The sequence below is a fragment of the Callospermophilus lateralis genome, chromosome 12 (assembly GCF_048772815.1).
Source record: "Callospermophilus lateralis isolate mCalLat2 chromosome 12, mCalLat2.hap1, whole genome shotgun sequence".
Classification (NCBI taxonomy): domain Eukaryota; kingdom Metazoa; phylum Chordata; class Mammalia; order Rodentia; family Sciuridae; genus Callospermophilus; species Callospermophilus lateralis.
The window spans coordinates 71603142-71614771 of record NC_135316.1 but is presented as its reverse complement, the minus strand read 5'-3'; the positions used below and the strand labels follow the sequence as shown (position 1 = coordinate 71614771).

General features: G+C 42.9%; 1 protein-coding gene across 1 annotated transcript; it reads left to right on the top strand.

The window, feature by feature from the left end:
• The first annotated feature begins 959 nt into the window (after window positions 1-959).
• LOC143411443 (sperm motility kinase Z-like) lies at window positions 960-2366 on the top strand. The gene has a single exon (XM_076872223.1). It carries the CDS (start codon window positions 960-962, stop codon window positions 2364-2366), a length of 1407 nt encoding a protein of 468 aa, XP_076728338.1.
• Window positions 2367-11630: the final 9264 nt, after the last annotated feature.

The following is an 11630-nucleotide window of genomic DNA, read 5'->3' as shown; positions in this document are numbered from 1 at the left end:
AAGCAACAAACAGCTCTGACCTTGAATTTACCAAACTGGGACTTGTTAACTTGTTAATGAATTACCCAATCTAATGTATTTGGTTACAGCAGCATTAAGGTACCCAGTCATCTCTAATCTTCCCTCTCTGGGAAGGACACGTTTACTGGTTCTAGGATTCCTGGCCTCCAGGCTTTGTCCCTTATCACTTTGAGTATTTCAATTCACTGCGTTTTATGCTGCAGTGTTTCTAATGAAAGATCTGATGAAGAACTTATGGGGAAATTATGATGAGCCCTCCCTCCCTGTCCACCCTGTAGGTGTGCCTAATGCTCTAGAGTGTCTTAGGGAACAGAGCATTGTTATATTATCATGATGTGAGGTGCTACCAACTTTTTGACACTCATATTGAGTGTTGGATGAAAGAAAAAGAAGTTAAATACCTTAAGTGTAGATATGTTGAGGTCTTTCAACACCAAAGTCAAGACTTTTAGACTTGAAATGAAAGTCCATTAAGTACTGTACAAATTTTAATTTTTAAAAATTACTTATAGGTTTCCATAACCCATTGAATTGAAAAGTTTCTGGAGTCCTTTCTTATTCTTACTCTGAAATTGTAAAAGGTCCTGTAGGCCCAAAAGGACATGGCCAGTGTGGGTGATGCCCAGGCATGACTGGGTCATGTCTTACCCTGAGCTCACAAGGAGCCATTGTGAGGGAGTCTCAATCCCCGGGTATATAACAGAGTGACTGAGGCTGGGTTTTTGTCCATAAGTACAGGAAGCTCTTGGTGGTGACCTGTCGGACTCCCAGCTAGTTAGTGCGTTTGGTGGTTGGCGGTTGGTGGTTGTGTGCTTTGGCGATTGGTTCTTTGATTTGGGTTTTTTGTTTTGTCTTGTTTTATTTTTTGATTTTGGTTTGTTGTTTTAGTTTCTTATTTTGTTTTTAGCTAGCATCCTTAGTTGGTGTTCCTGCTTAGGATGCATAGTAAGAGTAGTGAGTCTAGTGTAGTGCCACAGTGGCCTGGCTCCTTCCAGGAGAAGGCCTTCACAGACCATTACCAGGTCTTGAGGGACATAGGACATGGGGCATTTGGTAAGGTGATCCTAGCCCGCCATCTGCGCACTGGGGCCGAGGTGGCGGTGAAAATCCTGCCAAGGAGACTTTGGAGGAGTTTGACCTGCCCTGAAAAACTGGCTATGAAGACCCTGAACCACCCGAATGTGATCCACCTCTTTCAGGTTATTGAAACCCACCAATATGTCTACCTGGTGATGGAGCATGGAGCCAGGGGATCGCTCTTTGACTTCATCCCACCTGGGGGCATGCAGGAGGAGGAGGAGGCCCGGAGACTGTTCAGACAGATCACCTGTGCGGTGTGCTACTGCCACAAGATGCACATCTTGCATGGAGACCTGAAGCCCCAGAACGTTGTGCTGGATGCCAGAGGCAACATCCGAATCATCGACTTTGGCTTAAGCACCGTTCTCAAGCCTGGGCAAGAATGGAACAGATACTGGCACCCTCTGGAGGGCCCTGCAGTGGACACCTGGCAACTGGGTATCATTTTGTACTTTATATTGACAGGGAACTGCCCAAGTGACATCTACCAACCTGAGTTGGAATTTCCCCAGCACGTGTCCCCCGAAGCACAAAGGCTCATCAGGAAAATCCTGGCAGAGAACCTAAGAGCAAGCCCCTCAGCAGAGGAGATCTTGGCAGACCCGTGGCTGAATCAGGGTGAGGAGAAGTTACCTTTCCATGATGTGCCCCTCCCCAACCTCTCAGACCCCACAGTACTGACAATGCTGTTCGACATGGGGTACGACCCTTACAGTACCTGGGTGTCGCTGTCCCAGAAAAAGTTTGATGAGGTGATGGCTTCCTATCTCATAATCCAGCAGCAGATAAGCCAGGGGGCAGGCTGCATGAAGCCTGTGAGAAGGGATCCTTCCATTTCCCCTGCCCTCCCGCAGAGGAGGGCGAGTGAGCCTGCCCTTCACACCTTCCCCTTGCCCTGTGAGCATCATCAGCCTCAGGAGGCCAAGGAGTCAGGGCAGAAGGGCTTCAGAAGGGCCAGCTGGCCTGCCATTAGTCTCCGCTTCCTGCATGAGAAGCCCCCCACTCCCAGGCTAGCCTCCCAGCATCACTCTGTGTCCGACTCACCCCAACCCTGCCCATCAACAACAGAAAGCTATGTCTCCCAAGATGCCACCACAGTGCATCCCCAGGGCCACAGGAAGGGCTGGAAGCGGGTGAGGCGGAGGATGGCTGCCTGCTTGCGTAGACTGTGCTGTTGCACACCCTCATGTGATGGCGAAAACGAGGCTCCTACACCAGGAGAGCAGAAACCTGCTAGGTTCACAAATCGGGTGGTTCCTACATAAAGTTAGAGCTCAGATGGACCAAACAAAGAAACAGCCAGCCAGAGGACTCTCTACTCTGTGGATGCTATTGTCACTACATGACCATTGGTCACCTGGACTCCAACAGCTGCAGGGCTGAGTGCCTACTGGCTGGGCTTCTCCACATGGGGTCCAGCCAGGAGCACACCTGGATCTACCTGGACATCAGGGGTCCCCTGCCCCCACCTACCAGAGTCATCAGATGACTGTTTACCCTGGGACCCTTCCCCTGCCCTGCTCTTCTCTGTCCTTTCTCCCATGCTCCTGGGATGGCAGAGATATTTCTTAATAAATTTGTTTCTCTCAAATTGCGTAGTCAAATTGATGTTCCAAAGATTAAAAAAAAAAAAAAGGGCTGTCAAAGTGGGGACCGGGGGTTTCCAAGTGGGGCAAGAGCCCACCAGGCATCCATTCCAAGGCCTGGACCACTGCGCCTTTTCAATGTAGATAAATCTACTCACTTTGAGTCAGTGTAGAGGTGGACTCACCTCAGCCATCAGACGGGAACTTGCTTGGCTTTAGCAGTGCAGATGGGGACTCAGTTGCCTTAGTGTAGAGGGTCTACATTAGATGTAGATGTGCACTCACTTGCCTTGACCCAGTGCCTTGGAGATTTGCTCCCCTTAACTCAGTTGAATGGGGATTTTTCCTTAGAGCCAGTGTAGACATGAGTCTGAGCTCATGTTCTTTGGCAGAAGGCATCCCTCCCTGAGGTGTGTGGAGAGGACGGGTGGCAACTGTTGGAGAAATCACATCTGAGAAGGCACAGGAGACTCCAGAGGGTTCTATGGCATCATCTCCTTCATACTGTTTGCTGGGAAGTCAGAGGGGGCCAGGGGTTAGGGGTGGGCCTGCCTGCAGCAGTGACTGTGTGCCTCACCACCTGCCATGCTGCCTCACCACCCAACTCCTCCTCATGGCCCCTGCTGGAGGTAGCAGAGGAGAGAGCACATGGGGTTTGGGGAGTGCAGATGACAGGCCATCTTATGGCTGCTATTTACATAAAAGCCAAGTGTATCCATGTGGAATTGCTCTTTGTATTGGGTTCCAGTGATGCCCAAGATCGTAAATTGAAGTGTGCACAGATGAAGAGTGGGAAGCACATGGGTTAGCCAGGAGGGGAGGCTTCTAACACCTTCCATCCCTGATATCGCTACAGGACTGTGTGCTCATAGCTGCTCCCACAGCTTGAAATGTATGTCACGTGTGACATTTTAGTAATTTGCTATTTTCTGATAGGGCCCTAGTTGTGAAACATCTAATGATAGGAAGTTGGTTTTTTAAAATATTTTTTTTAGTTGTTGATGGACCTTTATTTTTAATTTATTCATTTATGTGTGGTGCTGAGAATCGAACCCAGTGCCTCATGCATGCTGGATAAGCACTCTACCACTGAGCTACAATCCCAGCCCAGGAAGTTTTTAAAGAGAAACTCTTCATGTCTTTGTCTATAGAAAAATCCCAATGGTGGTGAATCCCCCTAAGGCAAAGCCACTTCCCAGCTTGAGGCAGGGCACAGGGTGTACAGACAGGAAATGGCCATTTTCTGACCCAACCTTGGCCTAGGGAAGGGATTGCCTAAGAGCTGCCTGAAAGGTCACAATGTGCAGGAGGTTCTGGGAAGCAGGAGAGGCCTACTGAGGATCATGGAGGAGTGTCCTGGGGAGGAAGCCCAGGCCCAGGTGACAACTCCAGGCCCACATTGGGACAGTCACAGAGGTGTGGGATCCTGGAGGACGGGAGGGAGGCAGTGTAGAGGAGGAAGGCCTTTTTGCATTTTGTGTGATTGTTCTCAGGAGCAGAAGGACAGGGTGTCCTGGGCTGGCATTTTTCTTGAGGCCTGCCACTGGGCCAGGCTGGCACTTGTCAGGAAGGTGTTCTCCCTGTGGCTCCTAGAAACAGATGTTGGCCTTCCAATGGGGAGAATGCAACTCTCCCCCCCTAGGTTGGAAGGAAGGGCTGTTTCACTTAATCATTTCAATATGTGGATGCCGAGCTCCTTCACGCTGAGGCCTTTCCCTCAAGTAGCGCCCAAATCATGGGTTCCATCCTTACAACCTACACTCACTCTTGCACCTTGAGTCCCAGATGCCTCTTCTCCCCCCTGAGCTTCCTTGCTCCAATATGAGAAAATATGAGAGTGACAAAAAATGACGAGTGCAGCTAAATAACTTTAAATACACAGTCTATACAGTTTAGATGAAATGGATCAATTTGGGGAAAAGCTTACACTACCAGAAGGACATGAGCATTTACATGGTCCAGTACCATTAGAAAATTAAGTTTCTAATTTGAAAATCTCCAAGAAGCTCCTCAGGAATAGACGCTATCAGTGGCCATTTCTACTCAAGTCTCCTCATAAGGAGAGTAGAGACAGTGTCCCTGTGGTGACTGAGGCACAGGAATACCTAGGCTTGACACCTGCACCAGAACATTCTCCTAGTGGGAGAAAGACCTTGAGGATGACATCATGACTTTGGACATATATTCTCCAGAAGAACAAGAGAATGCGTGTGTCATTTTAAACCACTGTCTTTGTGGTGCTTTGTTGTGGCTGCCTTGGGAAAGTCATACACAGCTGAACTTAACTTGATAGAGACCGACTGCACTGGTATAGCTAATAATGTATTTCATGGTGAAAAGATGAACAAGATAAGAATATCAACTCTCAACACCTTTATTCAGCAGTGGTTGACGTTCTAGCCAGAGCATTAAGGCAAGAACAGGAAATGTATAACCTACAAATCACAGAGGAAGAAAAAAAAACATTCTTCATTTGAATATGACATAATTTTACTCAGAAAAAAGTTTTATAGACTTCCAAGAATTCCTAGAACTGAACAGTAAATTCAGCAGGACTTCAGGATTCAAAATCAATATTACAAAAATCAATTTTATTTCTGTACAGTGGCAATGAACTTGTGGAAAATTAAGCTAAAATACAACATCATTTATGGTTGCTCACAAAAGGTACTCCAGAGTACCAATAATTCATGTGGACCTTTCATACACAAACGTACTAAATGATGATGAAGGAACTCAAAGAAGATCCAAATACAGGGAGAGACATTCCATGTTTGTGAATTAGGAGATTCAGTTGTGTTTATTTGGGTTGCAGGCAGAACCCAGTTCCTTGCCCTTGTGGGAAGGTGCGTCCTACTTCCTTTCTAGCTCTTTGCTAAGGAACATTCTCATTTTCTCGAGTCCACCTGGAGTCCACGAAGAGTCCTTGGCTTTTTTCCCTTCCTTCATTTTCAGAATCAATTATAGCAGATTGAGTCCCTCTCATATTTTGACTCTTCCATTTTATCTTTCTCATCCAGTTTAGTTTTAGTTTTTAAGAGTCATGTGATTAGATTGGACCAATTAGGTATTCAAAATAATCTCCTTATTTGAAGATCATTTGGTCAGCAACCTTATTTTCTGCTTTACTATGTGAAGTAATATATTTATAGGTTCTGGGTTTAGGTTGTACACATCTTTTGGTGGACAGGGTGATTACCCTACCTACCTACCACGTGTGCCTACTTATTTGGCATCTTCCTGTTGCCTTTGGCATTGTATATAAGGTTTTCAAGATCACACCATTTCCTCTTTGGTTGGTTTTACTTCTGATTCAGCTACCTCTCTCTTTTATGGTTAGTGTCTCTGTGTGTTTTCTGTTAGTCCAGGATGCAAGAAAAGACCACTGACTCCAATTACAATCAAATTAAAGCAAGCTTATTATTTCGACCGGCCAGGCTGCCTCTCCCACCCAAAACCGTGGGAACAAGACAGCAGCCCCAGCTTTCCTGCAGCCCAGATTTATAGCCCAGAAAGTACACAAAGGGGGGGTTACAGATAACAGAACTCTGACAAGCATAACACTAACGGTAGTTTACATTTTTGCTGGCCCCGACATCAGAATTTATGAAGGTCATTAGAGCCTCAGAGAGGGTCATTATCTGGCCAGGGAAGGTCAAGATCTGTGAGGCGTCACTCAAGTTTTAGAGAGAGCTGCTATCTGGTCAGAGAGCCAGGCATGGGTGAGTTCAAGGCACGGGCAGGCAGTCCAAGCAGGTTCAGAATTTGCAGTAATTTATAGTAAAGCTGAAATTATCTTTTCATGGCTTTGTGGCGAGATGGCTCCCAATTTTAAGAAAAGATCAGGAGGTTGGGTCTATCAATTCTCTCCTTAGAAACATCTCTCTTTTTTATGACTTAACCTTAAAGACTGTTCAAACATCAATGTCTTTACAATCATAGGAGAGAGAGAGAGAGAGAGAGAGAGAGAGAGAGAGAGAGAGAGAGAGAGATATTATACTTTCTCTTCCCATAGCACCACGATTAGAGCACTTATTGTGTTGTGGAAATGATTTTGCTTCACATTTGATTTTTATTGTTTGTTTTTAAATTTTTTTATGTGGTTGTAGGCAGACAGAATGACTTCATTTTATTTGTTTATTTTTATGTGGTGCTGAGGATTGAACCCAGTGCCTCACGCTTGCTAAACAAGTGCTTTGCCACTGAGCTGCAGCCCCACCATAGCTCAGTGGCAGATGTAGCTCAGTGGCAGAATGCTTGCTTAGCATGCATGAGGCACTGGCTTTAATCCTTAGCACCACACAAAAATAAATAAAATAAAGCCTTCACAGTTGTTTTATTCACACATCTGTGATGCTTTCAGGGGCACAGAACATATTTTATTCACTTTTATATTTTTTCTATCTAGTGTAGAATCAAGCATGCAGTGAGCCCTTTAAAAAAGACTGATTGAATTTGTTAATGAACACTTGATTTTAGGTGGTAATGAAGTCACACACTGAGCAGCAGTCACTAAGTTTCCAAAGTGTGATGCAGGTCAGGGACTCCATACTCATGACCCTGGGTTCAGTATGTTCACCTGAACATACTGAATCCCTGATATATATAAAGCATCAGCACTGATGCTTTCAGCATTAAGGTGAGACAGGCTCAGTAATGCTGCCTAGGAGAAATGTTCCTACTGTGACCTTTTCTACATTACGAAGTAAGGCCCTAAGCCTGGGTGTCAGCACACCTAGATGGTAATTCTAAGTGTCCTTAACTTCTCTTGAATGGCCCTTTCCTTACAGAGGAAAAACAAAAACAAACAAACAAAAAAATTCAATTTCATTGAAAACTATTGAGTGCTTAATCTATCTCTAAGTAATGGTTCCCATCCTTAGAGAATTTAATTGGGTAGCATTGCTATTATAGTTTGGTCAATTTAATCCAGCTCTAATAATCCATGGTGCAATTGTCTTTTCCTTTCTATAAGCACATCTGAGAAGATAGGTAACAACTTTAAATGGACCTTAAACAACTAAGGATGGGAAGGTCATTGTTTGGGAAACATATTGATAGAGCTATGCTGCTTTTTGGCCAGGAGGTAAACCTGAGATCTGACTTGTCTGCATTGCTCTTTGAGGTGACTGGCTATATTTGCTTGCTAAAACAAATGAGATGTTTTATACACTTTTGATTTTGTCCTGTGCCTGTGCAAGCAATAACTGAATTTCAGAGACTAATCTTCTTTTTAACATTCAAAGGTGTTTGAACATTGTGATTCTAATCTTGATTTTGCTCCCTTCCCGCAATCCTTCCTCTGCCTTTCTCTTCCTTTTCTTGATTACTTCCTTGCCTTTTAACCTAAATTGAGATCCTAATATGAAGTGATACGTGATCATAGAAGTTTTCCTAAAAGCAATTAAAAAAATTAGTTTGATATCTCCTGTTACAGAATTTTAAGAGGCAGATCTTGGCCTGGCATAGTGGCTCATGGTGCCTGTAATCACAAATGTCTTGTCAAGCATAGGCAGGAGGATCACAAGTTGAAAGGCAGCCTCAGCAAAATAGTGAGCCCCTGTCTCAGACATGCCCATAAAACCCAGCATTCCATTACTTTCTGACACTATAGATCTTCCTTCTGAGACTACATGAATATAATTCTTCTTATATAGTCCCTACCCAAGTCCTAGAATTTGCTGATTATTTAATTTATCATCATCATCATCATCATCATCATCATCATCATCATCAGTGCTGAAGATTGAAAGCAATGTCTTGCTCAGCCTAGGCAAGTGCCCTACTGCTGAACCTTGGATGATGATCATAATAAAGATCAAATTTTAAAATGAACTGAGTATCGTCCAGGCACAGAGGTGCATGCTGTAATCCCAGCTATTAAGAAGGCCAAGACAGGAGAATAGCAAGTTTAAGGCCAGATTTAGCAATTGAAGAAGACCCTGTCTCAAAATAAATAAATGCAAATGAGCTATGGATGTACTTCAGTGATAGACCACTGCTGGGTTCAATTCTAAGTGCAACAATAAAAGGGAAAAAAAGTACTGTGTGTCTGTTGTGTGTAAGAACTTGTATTAGGAATATCATTCTTTAAAAACAATTGAACATGAAGAGTTGAACCGTTTGATTTGCTTGAATTTGTGGAGTTCTCTGAGTTAAGTGAATGGCAAGCCATTTCATAGAGCACTTCAGTCCTTTGATAGGAAGAGCAGAAATACAACTTACTTAAGACATCTCTTTTCAGTTACATCTTGTATTTTAGCTGAAAAATCATATATATATATATTTTTTTTTTCCACAGTCTTATTTATTAAACTTAATAATTATCTTCAATGAAGGGAGGCAAAAATAACCAAGAGATTAAATTGCATAACAAGGACAATAACTGGCATTAACCATGAAAAACCCACAAAAATATGAACATATTTAAAAAATGACAAAAAAAATTCATGTAGTATTTGTTTAATCTTCAACTCCTGGCCCTGAGTGAAGCTTGTTTTTGAGGGAGGGGTCAACCGTGCTGTAGGAGAGGATCCTGGTGTTGGTCAAGCCAAAAGGAATGGCATCTAGAAAGCCTTTTTAAGAGACTTCTAGCTAAGGAGGAAAAATGATGACATAATCAGCGAAAAGCTAAATCAGAACCAGGAAAAAATCCTCCAGTTGTGAGTTCAAATTCAATTGCCATAAGCTTCCTCATCATTTCTGACAGTTCTTATGCTCTGACACTCTGAGGTAATACATTTAAAGGAAAACCATGGTTTGTGTGTTTATCAAAAAAGTCCCATGACTATAAGGGATGGTTACCTATCTTTTTTTTTTTTTTCAAACTAAATTCCCAGTATAAAGCCAAGAACATTACAGGTGGACATAACCTTAGAGATCACTTACATAATGATTCTATATATACAAGGACAAGACCCAGAGAGGTCTGGTGTATTCCTTTGGGTCACTCCACAGTCAATAGTGTGGAATTAAATACTGACTCTCTTGAACTTCAGATTAGAGCTTTTTTAAAAATATTTCTTTTTTCATTGTCGTTGGACACAATACCTTTATTTCATTTATTTTTATGTGGTGCTGAGGACCATACCCAGGGCCTCGCACGTGATAGGCGAGTGCTCTGCTGCTGAGCCAAAACCCTAGCCCCAAATCAGAGCTTTTTTCTGCAGAGTTGTGCTTTGTTCAACATTGTACATCTGACTCATTCATTATTCCACAGAATGTTTATGATAGCTGTTTCATGCCTGACACTACGCTAGCGTTCGCAAGTACAAATTTGCACCACTTTTAGTAATTAAATAGAAATATGGGTAAACTACCACCAGGTGGCATAAGACTTCAGGTAGGTAATGACTTTTGTAGGTAGTTTGTAGGTGACCCTCCAATTTTTCGTCCTGGATGTCATTTCAAGTTCAGATGATAAGAAGAGGTCTGAATGTGCAATTGAGGCTTATCATTTTCTATCAGGATACCACTATTCTTTTAGTTTCCCAGGCAAATGCCTTTGAGTTATTTTTGTTTTATTTTATCTTTTACTTAATGAGTAAAAGATACTTAAGTAGAAGTACAGACTGGCTCCTTTCCTCATCTTTAGCCTTTTGTAAAAAGCCTCCAATGTAGCCATATCAGAAAGAAAAAAAAAAAAAATCTTGTGTGCAGTTCTCAGTGTATTTCAATTTTACTGCTTTTGAGTTTTGCTCTTGCTGTTCATTTTCCCTGAAATTCCCTCTCTTTGAAACTCTCTCCATCATCACATCTGTCTAGCTGAGCCCAAAGTCACTAATGTTCAGCAAGCATTTGAGTAATTATTAGGTGATGGATGATAGTAATATAGGAAATGCCCAATTCTATTTTCTACCCCCAGACAGAATCTATCTTCTTCCCATCCCTCCCTACTTGAGAAAATCTAGTAGAACAAATGGGTATGTGCCATTTTAGAAGCATTTTACCAGGCAGAGTAGTGACCCAGGTATCAATCTTGCAGAGGTGGTCAAGAAAAAAACTGGTCTTTGTGTCAATCTGAAGGTGACTCAAGTAGTTTAAAAGGATACAGGGTCAAAAATGTTTCTACACAATGAGGTGAAAAAGTTTGGCACTTCAAAGCCTAACAGTGGTAGGGTGGGTAGACGGTATCCTGCACATAGGCAAGTGGGAAAAGGCAATGTTAGGAAGGTGGAGCTGGGTGTGGGAGTGCCCACCTGGAGTTCCAGTGGCTTGAGAGGCTGAGGCAGGAGATCACAAGTTCTAGGCCAGCTTCAGCAGCTTAGTGAAACCCTATGCCACTTAGTAAGACCCTATCTCCAAAAAAAAAAAAAAAAAAAAAATAGAAATGAAAAGTGCTGGGAATGTGGCTCAGTGGTTAAGTGCCGCTGGGTCCAATCTCCAGTACCAAAACAAATAAGAGAAAAAATAAAGGGTGGGACTAGATTATGAGGACTGTTGATGGGCTTGCAAAGAAATTAAGGCTTTATCCTGTAGGCATTAGAAGTTATTACAAGACTTAGAAAGGGGGAATGACAAGAACAGATTTGCCTTTCAGAAAGATCCTTCCTGATTGTGGTGTGGATTAGAAAGGGGTAAGACCAACTAGGCCACCAGTTAAAAATGACCATAGAGCCTGGATGGGTGGGGATATTAAGGCCTGAACAAAGTTAAAGCTGTGCTGAAGGAGGGGCAAGAATGGATCTGAAAGATTCAACAGAATTTGGTGAATAATTAGATATGAGAGTGGGAGAGAGGATTGGATAGACTCGAGGTTCCTAGCTGATGTCACTAATTAGGAGAGAGGATACAGAAACTGAATAGTTCTTAGAGGTGGTAGTGATGAATAGGTTGAGTTTATTTGGGAATATTTTGGTCTGATTATTTGTATTAATTAACTTCATACATTAATATATGGGTTAGAATGAAAGTTCTCAGTAATGAAAAACTTCCTAATACCAT